At 42.6% G+C, this 18759-nt stretch overlaps 2 protein-coding genes across 2 annotated transcripts; both read left to right on the top strand.

Annotated features, from left to right (window-relative positions):
- Positions 1–5016: 5016 nt before the first annotated feature.
- LOC139418557 (UAP56-interacting factor-like) lies at positions 5017–10642 on the top strand. Its single transcript, XM_071168117.1, has 9 exons — positions 5017–5383; positions 5929–6093; positions 6213–6349; positions 6484–6569; positions 7322–7412; positions 7716–7762; positions 7861–7935; positions 8096–8204; positions 8352–10642. Exons 1-9 carry the CDS (start codon positions 5263–5265, stop codon positions 8478–8480), a joined length of 960 nt encoding a protein of 319 aa, XP_071024218.1. The 5' UTR covers positions 5017–5262; the 3' UTR covers positions 8481–10642.
- Positions 10643–11042: 400 nt separating this feature from the next.
- LOC139418555 (U2 snRNP-associated SURP motif-containing protein-like) lies at positions 11043–18705 on the top strand. The gene is made up of 24 exons (XM_071168116.1): positions 11043–11126; positions 11781–11874; positions 11957–12068; positions 12171–12280; positions 12363–12430; positions 12524–12618; positions 12731–12795; positions 12943–13108; positions 13231–13436; positions 14063–14106; positions 15148–15252; positions 15348–15414; positions 15506–15675; positions 15819–15981; positions 16097–16176; positions 16280–16367; positions 16486–16614; positions 16779–16959; positions 17056–17130; positions 17210–17273; positions 17394–17541; positions 17716–17826; positions 17942–18162; positions 18266–18705. The coding sequence occupies exons 2-24, from the start codon at positions 11788–11790 to the stop codon at positions 18393–18395; spliced, it is 2685 nt and encodes an 894-aa protein (XP_071024217.1). The 5' UTR covers positions 11043–11126; positions 11781–11787; the 3' UTR covers positions 18396–18705.
- Positions 18706–18759: the final 54 nt, after the last annotated feature.

Here is an 18759-nt window from a genome sequence, read left to right as displayed (position 1 = left end):
ACGGTGCTCTGAGACAAGTATGGGGACTGGTCTTAATAAATCAATTCGATTTTTTTTATTTTCACTGAATCTACGTTTGTGTATTGGTTAGCCTACAATTAGGGTGTGGAAATGTTAGGATTATTTTGCTCTTCACTCGCAGTTACTTAGTAGCTTACTCCCTAATGTTCACATTGTACATTGCTATATTTTCCTAACAGAAACCCTGAGGGATTCGTTTTTCGTTTTTCTTGGAATAGCAACACCATAATATTAATCAAATTATTTAAGCTACATTTCTTAAAATCAATCCCATATACTATGTTCTTACAAAAAAGGTTTTAAATTCTCTAGTACAGCCAATTTTAAAAACTGTCAAATGCTTCTCAAAGATGTCCTCTGGTGGTCAAACTAGCAATAACTAGAATTAATGACAACAGTGGCTGACACTTAAATAAGTGCCATAGAATTCTGCGGCAGCAAAAGCTGTGCTGCAGTATGGCACAACTTTTAAAGAAAGAACCACTGTAACTAGTGGTAGTTAATACCTCAACATGCTACAAGATTAAGCTGCCCTTCCAGCGCTATCTGCTGCAGAAAGGTGAGATTTCTCTATTACTTTCTGTAGCTTACTTAGCTAGATCTTCTGGCTGGCTTATGGTGATAATTGACTGAGTAATAATCAACAGCATTTACTGTAAATGGTTACCTATCTGGCACTTTGCATAGATAACTTGCTTACACATGCAACAATATCAAATTAAGCTATAGGCTGTGTGTGTGTGTGTGTGTGTGTGTGTGTGTGTGTGTGTGTGTGTGTGTGTGTGCGTGCGTGCGTGCGTGCGTGCGTGCGTGCGTGCGTGCTGAATGTGCCCGCAGGAGTATGGCACAGTATGGTATCTGAGCAGATCATCATGAACTTAATTTAGTTCCATCAGCCAAAACAGTAAATTAGCTTTTTTATTGGTATGGGTATACAAACATCCTTTCCTACTCACTGAAAGGCAGAAGTTGACTATACTCTTCAGTTGTGAACAAGACTATTGCTGTGGCAATTGGCCTACTTCTCTGAATGTATACATACCCATAGTCTGGGGGGCTGATGATCAATGAAACAGAGCCAGTCTGATATTACTTGATTACTGACCCCCCCCCCCCCCCCCCCCCCACACACACTTCTCTCTCTCTCTCTCTCGCTCTCTCTCTCTCTCTCTCTGTATCTCTCTCTTTCTGTCTTTCTTTCTCTCTCTCTTTCCCCTCTCTCCCTCCCACACCCTAAGAACCATTCCAACAGTTCAGTCACTCAGCCCTATCCAGTGGACATGATGCTCTCAAGGTCCTGCTTTACCGCCTCCTGCAACACCCTGATGAGAAGTAATAAGCCTGGCCCCATGACTGTAAGTCTACATATCTCTCTAACCCTGCTGAACCCTACTGTGCTGAGACAATATGACTCTAGAACAGTTTTACACTATTTTAAAAGAAATGAACAGTGAATATCGATCTATCTTTCTCTCTGTCTTGACCATCCTTACAGTTCACTCACAGATGGTATCTAGGCTGGTTAATTGCACCTGCAGGCCTGTTTGAGGGACAACTGGACAGCACATTTTAGAATGCTTGGACCTCAGCTGAGACCCTCTTCTCCTTCCTTGTCCTTCAAGGACAGTCCCTTCTTCTTTTACACTTGCTGTTAGGCATGATGCCCTCAAAGTATGTCACTCTCATGTTGTGTGGCATTACCTATAGATGACTCCCAGACACTTTCAAATGGTTTGCCTGTGAAGGGTTGTCCACATCAGCCTATTTACCTTTTGAAATACGGCGTCCCTCACAGAATTTGAATGATCCCTCAACTGCCCCATGCTCTCTTTCTCTCCAGATCAGGGGAAGTTGCTTTGCTTTTGACAAACCCCTCATCCTAAATTCTGTTCATTCTTGTTCAACTGCTTTTTGATTCAGTTTGTTTAATTCAATGATACATTTTTTTTTTTACAGAAAGTTGACAAGGCAATTGTATGGATGGATGTTGGCATAGGAGACGAAAGTGGATAGATGGGTGTAGATGGGTTTGGTTGAAGAAACTCCCTCTGCCTCCAGCTCCTGTATTCAAAACTTGCCAAATACATTCACCATCTACTTCAGCTAGTATCACCTGTTTTTAGGCCTGTTTTAAAATCTTAAGGTCAAGCACTTTGGATGAAGTGTGAAAATGTGATGTAGGCTGAGTTGTCATGTTTATGAATGTGTTAGTAGTGTCTGAACAATCACGTATCCAATGAAGAGTTTCTTAAATCTGACAAGGGTTGAAGTCACTGATTTTTTCATCCAGTAGTCGGCAGTAATGTGCTACCCACCTCAGGAACCTTGATTGACCTGGTCCAGTTCAAATAGTGAGTAGAGGCCCAACCTTTGTTCTTTGGGGGTAGTTAACCTTAACCTCAAATGCAGATGAATCCTGTAGGCCACTAACAACCATGCGCAATGTAGTATAACCTAAAAAAAAAAACTGTACGTACACTGTCTCACTGGGTCTTTTCCAAAAAGGTCTAATGTGAGAGGTTTGCTGTGGCTCTGCATGATTATGGATTAGAGTAAAAGAGATTCATAGCCAAAGGCCCGAACCTACTGGCCTGGCTGACCCCTAATTCAAAGTCCTCCTGACTTCAGGTTCTGGAAAGGCTCTTTTAATGTTGTCAGCACGATGCGTTGATAACAAAGGGGGCTGTGCTTTTTTTCTGATTGGTTCTCCTCTGTGTCTTTCTCACTCAAACACCCACAGGCAGAGTCACACACAGCCCCCCCCCCCTCTCCCCCCCCCAGAAAGAAAAAAAAAACCTTTCTGAAATAATCAATCAATGAGTCCACACAATTTCTGAGTGAATATTGTATTAACAAAACGGCCTCCTGTCCAGACCAGTGAGTCGCAGCTCTTCCTCGCTGTGTGGTCATTTGAGTCACGTCAGCCAGGCTTCAAACTAACAGGTGCCTGCCTGTCAGGCACAACCAACAAACAGATATCACAGGTACCCTGATATCGGGGAATTTGTGCCATTCTGAAAAAATTGTTAGTGCACTTACACATAGAAGTTATGGACAATGTAGGCGTGTATTCTCAAAGCCTGTGGAGGGCAGATTGAGGATCACTGAGCAGGTCTCCATTGTCAATACAACATAGTAAAAACTGATCCTCTATCTGTCCTAAAAGGCTTTTTGTAGATCATTAAAGAAGACTGTATGGTCAGTGATGAGAGCTTATGGCGAGGCAGGGAAGCCAGACCCCGGAGTGTGTGTGTTGTCATCATTTCTGGACCAATTTATTGGATGAATTGCATTAAAGAAATTCACGAGCAAATTAATATTAGATTTGAGCAGAAACTCTTATCCAGAGCAACTAGGGTTACATGTCTTTCTAAGGGGCACATCAACAGATTTTTCACCTAGTCGCCTTGGGGATTCGAACAAGCGACCTTTCGAGTTACTGGTCCAACGCTTTAAACCACACATTTCATTATATTATAGCACCGCAGTGGTAGTATTATTGCTGTTTTAAAGCTTGCGCTCCTACTGTAGATGTATTGCCTGATAGCCAAGATAATTTGTAGAATGTGCAACTCAATGCATTCAATCCTGACCTTTCGTTTTCAAGTGTATCCCCACAAACATTAGCGGGCAGACAAGGCCACACAAAGAACATTTGGGTAGTGACGTTGCAAATAGGTCAAAATATTTGGCTCAGTTTCACAGCCAGATTTATCAAGATTTGCTACATTGAAATTAGGACTGGGATTGGTATGTTTTATTTTGTTTCACTCTGAGACTAAAAAACGATTGGAAAATGGGCTTTATGCTCACGTTACCCTTTGAAACGAATAGCGTCATCTGTCAACTTTCAGCAGAGGTGGTGCTATCTAGTAGATTAGAAAGTGTACAACACAGGGGTATCCTGTACATGCACCACTATTCAGCCGTATCTGGCTGCATTTACACAGGCTGCCCAATTCTGATCTTTTTTTCACCAATTGGTCTTTTAACATCTCTGATGTGATCGATCAAAAGACCAATTAGTGGAAAAAATATCAGAATTGGGCTGGCTGTGTAAACGCAGCATTTGAGACTTGAACCACGATTAGGGCCATGCTTTTTGGTCGGTTTTTTGGAGGGGGCACTTAGCTTTTACAGTTATTTCCAGCATGATCCACTAGGTTTGCTACAGGTTAAATAAATATTATACAGAAATCCATAGCTTATTTTTATTTAGAAGAAGAAACATTTATTCCCACAAAAACATTAAAATATATAAGTGAATTTATGTCCATCATCCCCCGATTCAGAATATATCATTTTCATAGTCATGGCATGCTTTGTGTAAGCATAATATATCATTTGTGTTATAAAAAATAAAATACAGATACAGAATATGCCTTCTTCGTAGTCATGGAATGCTTGGTTCAATAGCTATCGATGAGAAAACGGAATATCCACGGAATATCTGATATAAAACTAATTTTACCTCTGTGGCCTACCAGACCTTTTGGAATAGAGATACATGCCTTTTCTTATCAGGGAGAAAAGGAACATAATCACGTCTGTGCCATGACCTGTCTGTAAACTATTGGAGTTATAAACAAGTCCCAATACAGACCTGTATGATTAGGCATTTGAACATTTTGCACCTGGAACTAATCACAACTATGTATTTCCCACCAAAACTAAATTGTGTGGTTTGATTAACCCTCCGTCTCCAAAAATGCATTGCTGACAGGCCGACATAAATGTACTGTAAGATAATGTTGCTGATAGTGAGACTATTATTACTATCATTAATAATCACACCGGGTGATGTCTAATGAAACATATTTAACCCCCAGAAAGACTTCTGTTGCACACGGTGTCTAGGCCTACTTTGTAAAAGGTCTACCAAGTGTTTTGCTTGCCTAGAGGCCTAACACTACTGTTAGAACATGAGCTATTTTAGGCTCCGTCATGCAATTGGTTGAATTCATTTTAGGCTCCGTCATGCAGTTGGTTGAATTCATTACAGGGTTGGGTTGCCTCTTCTCTGGACATTATCAGCGCAGCAGACAAACTTTACCAGCTGCCTAGGAGCAAGAGGGCCCCAATGTATGAGAGAAGTTTGAGTAAAATATAGTGTGTAATCTTTTTTGACCATTATCATTACTTTACTCGTGGAGGAAGATATAGGGCACATTTGAGACCATAATAAGTGAGAAGTCCATACAGGGCGTCAAAGGTTTGCCCCCTGCGTGCGACACAGGAATAATGGACATTGCAACCTCTGCAGATGCAGCCACTGCCAAACCTGAACCCACTGCTATGGAGGAGTCAGATCCGCAAGAGGCGCAAGAGCCCCGCACATCGGAGAAGATTGACTTGTCACTAGGTTGGACATTTTCTCATGATTCTTTGCAGTGTGCGTGTTAACCAATCAAATGTTGTTCCAGTAAACAAAGCATAGTGAAGTTCATGCCTTCATGTGTTCCATAGTGCAACGATAATTGCTATATTATTCAATCTTATTGAACAATAAAACAAAATGCATTCGACACAAGTAGGCATCTTGGTGTGACATGGACCTGCACCACACGTTACATAGCCCGCACGTCAACAATCTGATTTCTTATTCTCCTTTAGTCTTTATGCAATATGCCACTTTAAACTGTAGTGCTTTAATGGAGATGTAGGCCTGCTATTAAAACACCATCCAGTTGAGATTTTAGGGGGAGCTCATCCATTATTGTCATGTTGAGTTGAACATTGCAGACATAATGCCACCTGTAATTTTGGACCCCATTAGCTCCCCTAACATGTCATGGATTCGGCTTCTCAAGTGACAAGTTAAAGTGAGCGATTCCAGCTTGGAGTGCATGCTTCAATTGTCAATGACTACTCTCATCTGAAACACAGCCTTTACTTTCCTGTTCCCAGATGACATCATCAAACTGAACAAAAAAGAGAACAAGGCCAATAAGGCTGCCAACAAGGCTCGGGACCGACGCACCACAAGCAAAAACACTGTCCTCAAGAAACTGGACAGGGCAGGACAACAGCAGACATTTCCTTTCAGACGTGGCCCTTATCAATTCCAGCAAGGTACGCCTACTGTATTGGTCGCTCATCGCTTACATATCCCTCCATATCAAGACATTCAACATTACCATATCATCACACTCTTGGAGAAAGGAGCTGATTATACTATAACTCCTTTTTAGGACCCTACAAATCGCGTTACATGGGACCCCCCATTCCTGGCTATTACAGAGTAAAGCCATATCTCAGAAAGACTCCTTTTGGAGTACATCACCTCAAAGGTGTGAGCCCTTTAAAAAGACCTCCTTTGAACACAAAGGTATGTGCACAGAAAATGACTGACATTTGCACTTTTCCAATATGTGAATATGATGCAATGTAGTAAGTGCACACACCGTTGAGTCCAAGTTACTGGTGAGATGTGACAAAAGGTTGTTGTTTTTTTACCCTCAGGAAGGAGCACAGTTCGGAAAACGTAAACCGTTGTTCAAGGGTGCGTTTTATCAACCATACAGAGGTCCCCCGGGGGCTTTGAGAAGGTACAGCATGCTTGCTTAATGCATTATCACAGCACTTTTATAATGCGTAAGATTCTCTTAGACTCTGACATGGCTTTCCTTCTCTCTGAGCACATGGGTTTCATGTGTGCATGGGTTTTATGTGTGTATAGTATATACATGATCTGTATGCATGGGTTTTATGTGTGTATAGTATATACATGATCTGTATGCATGGGTTTTATGTGTGTATAGTATATACATGATGTGTATGCATGGGTTTTATGTGTGTATAGTATATACATGATCTGTATGCATGGGTTTTGTGTGTGTATAGTATATACATGATGTGTATGCATGGGTTTTATGTGTGTATAGTATATACATGATCTGTATGCATGGGTTTTATGTGTGTATAGTATATACATGATGTGTATGTATGTCATTATGTTATGTTTGTGTAAACACAGGATTTGTACATCAGGTGTGCAGTTAAGAAACATTCAAATGAGTAGCTTCAGGGGTCAGATGGACTTGAACTTTGGGAACCTACTCTAGTCTTATGTAAATGTCTGACGGCCTGGACTCCTTTTCTTCCAATATGGGAAATTATATTAGCAATTTACTGAGTTATGACATGTGATTTTGATAGATAGGTTTATTTGTGAAACACATTGATTCCATTTGTTCACAATTCCATGCACTTTTAGGGATTTCGCTAGGGATATTGTTTGTCTTTTTCATTTGTTTTGTACAGTCTCTTTATGGGCATGATTCTTGTGTCACTGTATTAGGCCTCCTCCCCAATTCAGAGGGCAGAAGAAGCCACCATTCCAGCCCAAACAGAGACAGGGCGGTGTGAAGCCATTCATCCTAAACAGAGGGGTATTTTGTTATTTTCACATTTATAACACTTATACACAACCTTTAGTAGGCCATGCTATTCAGAGGAATGAATGTACAGTATCTCTGCACTTACAGTAAGAGCCATGCAAACAGAGGTCATGTTCAGCATGAGTAAAACAAGGCATATTACTGGGTACTGTTCAATGAATACTGTTTTTTTATGGTTTGCAATAGATGATCATAGTACGGTGTCTAATGCCTACAAATTCATCTGAATGAATACACAGAATAATAGTAAAAGAAACCCTTACATGTACATTTATCATTTTCCCCTCCTTCTAGTTTCCTGCAGAAAATGGAAAAATGGATAAGTACCAAAAGGTTAGAAGGTGAGATAACATCACTGTGGTTGCTTGTGACAAATAAACCAAATTATATTGGTAGTATTGCTCATTATTATATGTTCTCATAACATTACCTGCAATAGCTGGAAAAAGGCGCCCTCCGGTGTTTCTACCTTGACGGTGTCACTGCCCAACTCCAAAGCCAACTCAGAGCCCGCGTGAGTTGCACATACATTAGTACACACTGCAGCCATGTTTTACAGAAAGGCCTTTGTGGGTTCTGTACAAAAAAAACGTTTTATTACTAATTATGTGCATTCAGATAGGCTACAAAAGCTAATCCTTATCTGTCCTGTGTCTTTACCTGATCTCTCTCAGGGCCAAGGCTAAGCAGGCCACAGTGCTGGACCGATCCAGTCCATCAGGGGTGTCCCCCCAGCCCAAAGGCATCCCTCTCAGATTTAACTTCAAGGCCACTATAAATCAGGTGATATGCCATTACCAGTATTTAGAACATTTCAATGTCTTTAGCATAGAGAGCCTATGAAATTCAGATTCTAATTCTGTCGTTCCACCAGCTACCTTCTCCTTATAAATAATGAATATGTCACCTTGACTGTTTCCTGGTTTTCAGACGGGAGTGACCCTCAATGACCGCTTCACTGGTATGAGGATCTGGGCAGGCCTAGGACAGGGTCCACAGAGGGGCAGTGGCAGGGGAAGAGGCAGAGGCCGAGAAGGCCGGACTGTCATCCTACAATGATCATTGTTGAGGACCTGTGCTGTCTGTAGCCTATATAAAAAAACGTCTCATTAATCTCCCTGTTAACCCAATATGCTCACATTTTGAAGACACTTTATATTGATGTTTATTTTAGTATGTATGGCACGCATTTAGTTACTTCTTGTTTACAAAATGTTTGGACCTCGGGGAAAAAGTCTAGACATTCAATGAATTAAATGACAAGTGATAAAGAGCTGAAGTGACAGGCTACACAGATTTATATACTCTTCATATAGACGCTAGAAACACATTTATTTTGGGAACCATCATGTGAAGTTAGGACAGTGATCTCAGCCTGTTACCCAAAGTATTTTTAGCTCTTGGTAATGGGGTTGGCATGTACAGTGCCTTCGGAAAGTATTCAGACCCCTTGACTTTTCCCACATTTTGTTAGGTTATACAGCCTTATTCTAAAATTGATAACAAACAAAACAATCCTCATTGATCTACACACAATATCCCATAATGACAAAGCAAAAACTGTTTTTTAGAATTGTTGCTAATTTATATATAAAAAAAAAAAATGGAAATATCACATTTACATAAGTATTCCGAACTTTTACGCAGTACTTTGTTGAAGCACCTTTGGCAGCGATTACAGCCTCCAGTCTTCTTTAGTATGACACTACAAGCTTGGCACACCTGTATTTGGGGAGTTTATCACCATTCTTCTCTGAAGATCCTCTCAAACTCTGTCAGGTTGGATGGGGTGTGTTGTTGCATAGCTATTTTCAGGTCTCTCCAGATATGTTCGATCGGATTCAAGTCCGGGCTCTGGCTGGGCCACTCAAGGACATTCAGAGACTTGTCCCGAAGCCACACCTGCATTGTCCTGGCTGTGTGCCAAGGGTCATTGTCCTGTTGGAAGGTCAACCTCACCCCAGTCTGAGGTCCTGAGCACTCTGTAGCAGGTTTTCATCAAGGATCTCTCTGTACTTTGCTCCGTTGATCTTTGCCTCGATCCTGACTAGTCTCCCAGTCCCTGCTGCTGAAAATCATCTCCACAGCATGATACTGCTACCACCATGCTTCACCGTAGGGATGGTGCCAGGTTTCCTCCAGATGTGACACTTGGCAATCAGGTCAAAGAGTTCAATATTGGTTTCACCAGACCAGAGAATCTTGTTTCTCATGGTCTGAGAGTCTTTAGGTGCCTTTTGGCAAACTCCAAGCGGGCTGTCGTGTGCCTTTTACTGAGGAGTGGCTTCCATCTGGCCACTCTACATAAAGGCCTAATTGGTGGAGTGCTGCAGAGATGGTTGTCCTTCTGGAAGGTTCTCCCATCTCCACAGAGGAACTCTGGAGCTCTGTCAGAGTGACCATCGGGTCTTGGTCACCTCACTGACCAAGTAGTTTCTCCCCTGATTGCTCAGTTTGTCCGGGAAGCCAGCTCTAGGAGGAGTCTTGGTTGTTCCAAACTTATTCCATTTAAGAATGATGGAGGCCACTGTGTTCTTGTGGATCTTCAATGCTGGTACCCTGTGACTCGGCACAATCCTGTCTCTGAGCTCTACCGACAATTCCTTCAACCTCATGGCTTGGTTTTTGCTCTGACATACACTGTCAACTGTGGGAACTTATATAGACAGGTTTGTGCCTTTCCAAATCATGTCCAATCAATTGAATTTACCACAGGTGAACTCCAATTAACTTGCAGAAACATCTCAAGGATGATCAATGGAAACAGGATGCACCTCATCTAAATTTCGAGTCTCATAGCAAAGGGTCTGAATACTTATGTAAATATGGTATTTCTTATTTTTTAAATATGTTTTCAAATATTTCTAAAAACCTGTTTTCGCTTTGTCCTTATGGGGTATTGTGTGTAGATTGCTGAGGAATTGTTTTTATTTAATCCATTTTAGAATAAGGCTGTTATGTAACAAAATTAGGAAAAAGTAAAGGGGTTTGAATACTTACCGAAGGCACTGTATATGGAGGCCATTTTACATTATGTTTACAGCAGTGCCTCTGGAAATGTACTGATAAAATGTCAAACATTAATTTTAATGAGACTATGCAGTTGTATGAAATCATGAGCAACTTGTGTATTTCGATTTTCTTGATTACTCACTATCGTTCAGTTGGTCACATGAGTTGTAAATTCACTTCGAAATATAGCAACTTCTTTAAAAACGTAATATTCATGTTTCATTTATTTGGTAATCAACACATTTTCTATACATGTGGCCTACTTGCCCTTACATGTGTATTGAGTAAAGATCACACGTCCCAAATGTTTTGGGGTTTACAATAGATTTAATTAAATATAATAGATTTTATAGCTAAATAACATTGCATGTTTGTTATGATGTTATGATTTTATTATAGAAAGAGCCGACAACTCAGGTGTGGGGTCAACTAGCACAGCCACAAAGTAGCACAGGCTATAGAGTAAACATTTATGAAAACATACATGTGCTTTTTGGTGTTAATTTCAGGTTAGGCATAAGATTAAGAAGGTCAATATTGTGGAAATGGGTGGAGTTTATGACTTTGTGGCTGTGTTAATTAGTGACGACCGTTTTATTGGTCAGAGCGAGAAGTGACATCGCTTTTCCGCTATGTCCATTTTTGTCTATTCAAAATGGTGGAGCAATAACAAACGCATTGTACATTTCTACGGTAAGAAATGTGTAACTTTTAGTGTCAATGATCCATACTTACTGCGATGTAGATCATTCCAAACAAGCTTTTATTTCATTTTTTTATTGCAGTAAGTAAAAAATGATCGCCGTAGCAAAGCTTTACGCCAGATCACACGACATGCATGCGAGATTTGGCCTAACGTTAGCTACCACAGTGATTGTATGAGAGAGAGAGAGAGAGAGAGAGAGAGGGAGGGGGGGTTGTCAGGGCTCGTATCAGCAGAGTTAGCTAGCTAACTAGAGTACGGAAGCAAATTATAGCTGTCTAGATATTAATTAGCAAGGGTTCGTATCTGGCGACAAAAATGTGCAGGTAAGTTACAGTCAACAAATATGATGACGTGTAGCTAGCCAGCTTTACAATGTTAGGCGGATGGCCACATCTAGCTCGCTACTGCTAGCTAAACAGCTAGTTTACGCACCTGGCTAGCTACAGCACTTTGCTAACTATGTACTATACACCTGCAGATGTAATAAGTGTGCGTGAAGTTGCATATAGCGAGTTTTTGCAAATGGCCACCCACAGTTCCAGAAGAACTGTAACTCGCAACAAAAATACAATACGTTTGTGCGTCGGGTGTATGTACATTTCCTTCACTGACACTGATACGGTATTTCCGTTTATTTTCAGTATCAGCATGGCAGACAAAAATGTCAAGAAAGGGAAACCTGTAGGTGTTAAGAGAACATTGACCAAGAGAGAACAAGAAGATCTGAAGAAAAAGGTAAGATATTTGACCCTTTATCGATATCTGCAACAAAGTGTAGGTCTATTCTTACCATTTTAAAACAATATCACATTTCCAGGAACAAGAAAAAGCAGCTGACGTTTTTGAAGAGTTTTTAGCATCTTTTGACAGTAACGACAAAAGTGGGGTGAAAACGTTTGTTCGTGGGGGGATCGTGAATGCAACTAAAGGTGAGCAGAAACATGCTGGCTAATACAGCTCTGGTGGGGTCTATGTTGCAAACACTTATTTTAGTGCTGCATGGTTACTCTTTCTATTAAATTATTTTGCAGAAGAGGAAGCAGCAGAGGTCAAAAAGAGCAAGCTTTACCGACCGAACACGAAGTTTACTTCAGTGTCCCAGAATGTCTCACCAGCACACTCTTCGGAAGTCAGAAGGCCGGTGAGTCACCATGTGAATCTCTTACTGTAACCAAGATAATACCATACATTATTTTGCCTCCTTATGTTTGTCTGGTCCACAGATTGTTAAAAAGAAGACAGAAGAGAAGAAGAAGAGCAACCTTGAACTTTTCAAAGAGGAGCTAAAGCAGTATGTTTTTGACACGCCGTAGTAAATCATGTTTCACTCTTTATTTGACCAATTTGTAGTTTACATTTTTGCATAAAATGACTGTTCTTATAGAATACAGGAGGAACGTGAAGAAAGGCACAAAAAAAAAAAGAATGAGCCTGGAGGAGGATATGGAGAATTGGACATACCACTAACACGACGATCAAGTAAGAGCCAGATCTGTCCCTTGCAGTGGAAAAATAATGGCCTTTGTCCAAATCAAAGATGAACCCTTAGTAGCTTTTACATGTTTAGCTGAATATGCACGTTTTCCTCCAGTATTTGATGATGACCCAGCAACACCGAACACAACGAACCTGTACATTGGCTGCATTAACCCAAAGGTAAAAGATCTCTAATCTGCTTAGGACGTTTTGACAAAGGAGATATAGTCTAGCTTGCTCTTCTTTTGTTTGGGATAAGTTCAAATGACTTAAATCCTGACTGCATTTTTGTGAGACTGTGTTATGATACTTTATATAATGTGACAGATGAATGAAGAAATGCTTTGCAAAGAGTTTGGCAAGTATGGTCCCCTGGCAAGCGTGAAGATCATGTGGCCCCGTAGTGACGAGGAACGTACCAGGGTCACAAACAGAGGCTTCGTGGCCTTTATGACCAGGAAAGATGCAGAGAGGGCCTTGGCTGCTCTAGACGGTGAGTCGGTGATAAGAGAATATTAAACATACTATTCAGTAAACGCTGCCAGATGATAAATGCACTGTCAAGTGTTCCATTGACCGTGGCTCATTGTAGGATCATTACTCCTTTTGCTGCAGGTAAAACAGTTTTGGGTTTTGAAATGAAGCTGGGATGGGGGAAAGCTGTTCGCATCCCTCCCCAGCCTCTCTATACACCCATAGGGGTACTGAAAATCTCCACTCCCCCACCCCCCTCTGGCCTGCCCTTCAATGCTCAGCCCCGAGACCGCTTCCGTAATGACTTTACCAAGCCATGGGGCAGGTCTAAGGAGGAGTTTGACAAGGTAGGTTGGTTCTTTTTTTTTAAAAACACTTGGGAATGTGCATGGTTCTTTTTCAAGGTTATATTTATTTGTTTTACACTACAGTTAATTTGCCAATTTTAGGTGTGTTTGTAGCGGATATCCTATGCAGGGTGATATTCATCATAGGATCAATCAACTGGACATTGCTTAGAATTGCATTTAGATGCACACACAAGACCATGTGACTGTCATGTTCTTGAAGTAGCAGTTCTGAGTTCCATTTCTCAGTTTAAATTCCAGTTGGTTTGTCCTGTGGTGCATGTATAGACATGTTATGAATCTATTCCTTAGTCTAGTAGTGTTTCAGGATATGTCCTAAGACAGGGGGTTTGGCCCAGATGGAGTTATGAGGTATTGTTACAGAAGCATATGCATTCAAAATGTTACTGTAAAATTAAGAGGGTGGGGATATCCTATAGTATAGATAATTGACTTAGTGTAGCCGTCTCTTGAATGTGGGATCTTTTTCCCTCATTCAAATAATGTATAGCTGTTACTGCTATCGTCGTTTTCTATGCTGTATGTATCCTGCAGTGTTTCATCTGTGTATATATATACTCACTTTTTTTTTATATCTTCACTATTTGATTTGACTTCACGAACAGACTCTGTCCGAAGCCGTAGTCAAAGTGGTTATCCCAACAGAAAGGTACACACTCTCTATCCATTCTTACTACTACTGCTACTACGACTGACCAGCCGTTCTCACAGACAGAACACAGTGTTAGAGGACAGAGGCCCTGCCCTGGTGTACTGTTCCTGTGTACGTATGTGACCGACAGGAAGCCCCAGTCCTAAGTGCTATGTCTGTATGTACATGACTAATGGGAGAGGACAGCTGAGACCGTAACACTGTTTTTGTGCTTTTCTCCCTATATGTGTCTCATAGTTTGTCCTGTTCTAACATTGGTCTGCATTAAGCCATCTTGTTGACAACATGGCCTATATTCAGGGAATTGGTGACCCCTGCTGCTTAGGACTGGGGGCCCTGTATATGACTAGTCGAGGGGCCATGGTTCTCAGTTGAACATGGTTAAAGTGAACCTTTGGCCTAGTAAGCAAAGCCCTCCGTTTATTAATTAATGTCATCCTCATTAATTTTGTAAATGACACCATTGTAATCCTCTGTCGGGAAAATAGATTGTTAGACTTAAGTGAGTGTTGGAGTCAGTGAGTTAGGCCTATATCCAGTGAAACATACTGGTACTAACTTCAGTGGCAACCTTGGTTCTTCCTATCTGGGTTGGCTGAGACACTGCAGACAGATACAGCTAGAAGGCAGATGTGTTTTAGATTCAAATCAGCAGTAGCTAATGGTAGTAAGTAATGTTGTCACTATCACATTGTCCCACTTTTTCATTTATACACTCAATATTTGGGGGGAGAAGAAACATTCTAGACACATGACAAGGAAACACGTCACGATCGCCTTCTGATGTAGCTGCTCACTAGGGACAGACAGTCTCCCCCACTCACTCGTGTGTGTTTGTGTGCAGACCAACACACAACATTTCCTCAACATTGCTGTGACAAATGATGGCAGAGGGACAGTGTTATAGAAGAGAGACGGGGAGGTTAAGGGGCTTAGTGCCAGTGTGCAGTGAGAGCTTTGACATGGCCACTGGTCTGAATGAGGGGGGGGACAAGTCACACCGCCTGGTCTCTCATCCCCTCTCCTTTTACTCCACAGGAATCTGTTGGGCCTCATCCACAGGATGATAGAGTTTGTGGTGCGTGAGGGACCCATGTTTGAAGCCATCATTATGAGCAAAGAGAAGAACAACCCTGACTTCAGGCAAGGCGCCATTGCTGAGCGTTCCCATTGCCTCTTGTCATATCAATGATCATATATATTTTGAAACAAACCTTTTAAACTATTGATGATTTCAGGTTCCTGTTTGACAACAAAAGCCAAGAGCAGGTGTACTACCGCTGGAAACTCTACTCCATTCTCCAGGTAGGTCATGCCCTTAATCTGACCTGGCTACACCTCTATGGCCAGGAGTCCATCTCACTGCTGTGCCTCATCCGTGTCCCTCTATCCCCAGGGCGAGCCCCCCAGTGAGTGGAGGACGGCAGACTTCCGGATGTTCCGTGGGGGCTCCATCTGGAGGCCGCCCCTCCTGAACCCCTACCTCCATGGAGACGAGGAGGCGGGAGAGGAGGAACAGTCTCCCTCTCAGGAGGAGGAGCTGAAAAAGGGCCAGCTGAAGACAGAGTGAGTGTAGCTGTACATACAGGGGCAGAGAGGGAGGTTCTGGGGCAGACTGAAGATGAAAAGTTCTCTCAGGAATGTTATGGGAAAACTGACTGGTGAAATTCAATGTTCTCTGGGCAACAAAACCTGTGTGTTTATTCCAGGCACAGAGAGAGACTGGAGACATTGCTGAGAGGGCTCACCCCTCGTAGGGAGGATGTTGGTGATGCCATGCTGTTCTGTCTGGAGAGAGCCGAGGCAGCGGAGGAGGTGGTGGGGTGCATCGCGGAGTCCCTGTCTCTCCTTCAGACACCACTGCAGAAAAAGGTCCCTCGCCCACTTACTGTACACGGGTCCATCCTATGAGTCTCACATGTGCATGATCAACCACATTCACGTGACATGCTACTCACAATTGCCATGTCCATCTTTATTTCCACAGATTGCCAGACTGTACCTGGTATCCGACATCTTGTACAACTCCTGTGCCAAAGTTGCCAATGCATCTTATTATCGCAAATAGTAAGAAGTATTTTTTTAGATAAGTCTGTAATTATAGAATACACACGCTCGGTGGTCATACATACGGTGTCTGAGGGTTTTCACTGTTTCTTTGTTCCTTCAGTTTTGAAGCAAAATTGCCCCAGATATTTGGTGACATTAGTGATGCGTATCGAAACATACAAGCAAGACTACAAGCGGAACAATTCAAGGTAATAAGTGTAGTTTTAAAATGACAATGCTTTATTACCCTTTTTCAAGCTTGTGTTTTGTTGTTGCCTTTTACCAGAGCAAATACATTAACACTCACCTATATTTGTCTTTTCTCAGCAAAAGATAATGGGCTGTTTCAGGGTCTGGGAAGACTGGGCCGTCTACCCAGAGCCCTACCTGATCCAGCTGCAGAATATCTTTCGGGGTCTTGTCAAGGCAGGAGATGAAGTGATCGAGAGGGTAGAGGTGAGCTGGATCTCAGGACAGGACCCTTCCTGGACAAGACCTGGAAAATAGTTTTGATCAATGCCTATTTGACTGACGACTGCTACATTCTCTGATAGTGTGTGTTAGAATGCAGCTAGAAGCAGAGCTGAATTTCGAGTCATTGGTTTATGTGGGTATCTCAGGTGGCGTCTCCAGACCTGGATGGAGCCCCATTGGACGGGGCACCGTTAGATGGAGCTCCGCTGGACGACCTTGACGGCTCGCCCCTGGCCTGGGACCCTGCCTCCCTGGATGGGGTGCCTGTTGACGACATCGACGGAGTTCCCCTGGGCGCTCCCATGGATGACATCGACGGAATGCCTTGTAAGTCAATTTGGGCGATTTTTTTATTTATTTTTTTATCTGTGAAAAACCATAAGATTTAAGCTGTGGACTTGATGTATGTTTTGTGTTTTCCAGTGGATGATCTGGCCCACTCCAAAGTGGCTCTGTCTAAATGGGAGAGGGTGGACGATGCTGAAGCTCTCCCACAAGGTACTGTACATGTTCAGCACTGTAAACCCCACAATCACATCTCTACTCCTATCCCTCACTCTGCCTCTTCCTCTTTCAGCTAACACTGAATCCAAATGGGACAGTGTGGGAGAGCGATATTCTGGGGACAACATGAATGTAAGGTAAGAACCTGGTGAAAGCCGTTGACATTTTTGGGAAGGCAACTTTTTCCTGAGTTACCATCATTTTAGCCTGTCTTGCAGTAGAAGAATGGCTCTTCCTCATCTTCTCTCCCCCTGCAGTACTAACACTAAGGAAGGAGATGGCGAATCAGAGGGTGACAGCAGCGATGATGACAGCCCATCTAAGTACGACAGTGCTGACTTCAAGAGCTCCCTCAGTAGTTTTGAGATGTCTGAGAGCAAGAGGAGCCGGCTGAGAGAGCTGGAGGCAAGCACACAGTCTACTGGCACCAACACAGTACCACACACAACCCACTGCAGTAGTAATTCAGTCTGTCTATAGCGGCCATCCGACAATACATAGGTCTTCTATAGCGCTTTTATGCAACAATTAGACCCACTGTTCTTAGTGTACGTATAGTATCTATTGTCTTTGCTGCAGGTGAAGGTGATGCAGTTCCAGGATGAGCTGGAGACTGGGAAGAGGCCCAGGAAGTCCGGAATGAACATGCAGAAACAGGTGGAGCACTACAGGAACAAGCTGCTACAGAAGGTGGGTGTGCTTTTATGTCATACAGGTCCTGCAGTAAAGGAAATGGCCGAAGGGACCATAAAGCTGCAGTTGCACATTTGACCCAATAACTCACCTGGATGCAATTGATCCTCAGGAGTTTGATAAGGATGACCAGGAGAAGAAAGAGCGATCCACGCCGAAGTCAAAAGACAGATCAAAGAAAGAGGAGAGGAGAGACAAGACAGAGGAGAGCAGTAAAGGACGGGAGAAGGAGAAGAGCAAAAGGAGTCAAGACCGGGATAGGAGCAGGGACAGGGGACGTAGTAGAGACACAGAGGAACGGACACAGAAATACAGAGGACATTCTCCCTCAAAGTAAGGCCTGTGTGAAATCACTTGTCTGTGTTCTATTTTAATGTGTTCAGTATTCTCTCTCATATATTTGGGCTGATTGATTTATCACCTACCTGTCCAACAGAACAAAGTCAAAGTCTCCCAAGAAGTCCAAGCGGTCCCGGTCGCCCTCGCCAGCCAGGAAGACGTGGAGAAGGTCTAGCTCCCGGTCACCACACCGCTCCCACAAAAAGTCCAAGAAGAGCAAGCACTGATCCAGAGGCCTGGACTCCATGCCTCTCCCCTTGACACAGCAAGGCAACTCCCATGGACTGTCCTGCTCTGCCAGTGATTACCATGACACGGCCCCACCACGCTCGTTTCCTCACAATGCCTCTGAACTGTCAGCTGTTTGTTTCCCTCTGTACCGATATCCTGATTGCTGCAGTCAAGATTTGGCAAATTTTTTGTAAGATGACGTTTGAACATTATTTGTACAGTTGTTGTGCCGTTTGTTTTTAAACCCCATTCAGATTATTGCGACTAGTCCCTGAGATGTCACAATAAATCACTATTGGCATTGTGTCCATTGTCCAAGGTGGGGAATGAATTAGTGTAGGTTACCATTATTGAATCACC

The sequence above is a fragment of the Oncorhynchus clarkii genome, chromosome 10 (genome assembly GCF_045791955.1).
Source record: "Oncorhynchus clarkii lewisi isolate Uvic-CL-2024 chromosome 10, UVic_Ocla_1.0, whole genome shotgun sequence".
Taxonomy (NCBI): domain Eukaryota; kingdom Metazoa; phylum Chordata; class Actinopteri; order Salmoniformes; family Salmonidae; genus Oncorhynchus; species Oncorhynchus clarkii.
The sequence above is the reverse complement of the archived record's forward strand: the minus strand, read 5'-3'. Positions and strand labels throughout refer to the sequence as shown.

Coding starts and splice junctions, on each gene's coding strand:
- LOC139418557 (XM_071168117.1), top strand. CDS start 5,263: ATGGACATTGCAACCTCTGCAGATGCAGCCACTGCCAAACCTGAACCC. Junction 6,094..6,212: donor CCCTTATCAATTCCAGCAAG/GTACGCCTACTG, acceptor ACTCCTTTTTAG/GACCCTACAAATCGCGTTAC. Junction 7,413..7,715: donor CATTCATCCTAAACAGAGGG/GTATTTTGTTAT, acceptor CCCTCCTTCTAG/TTTCCTGCAGAAAATGGAAA.
- LOC139418555 (XM_071168116.1), top strand. CDS start 11,788: ATGGCAGACAAAAATGTCAAGAAAGGGAAACCTGTAGGTGTTAAGAGA. Junction 17,131..17,209: donor TGCTGAAGCTCTCCCACAAG/GTACTGTACATG, acceptor TTCCTCTTTCAG/CTAACACTGAATCCAAATGG. Junction 18,163..18,265: donor AGAGGACATTCTCCCTCAAA/GTAAGGCCTGTG, acceptor CCTGTCCAACAG/AACAAAGTCAAAGTCTCCCA.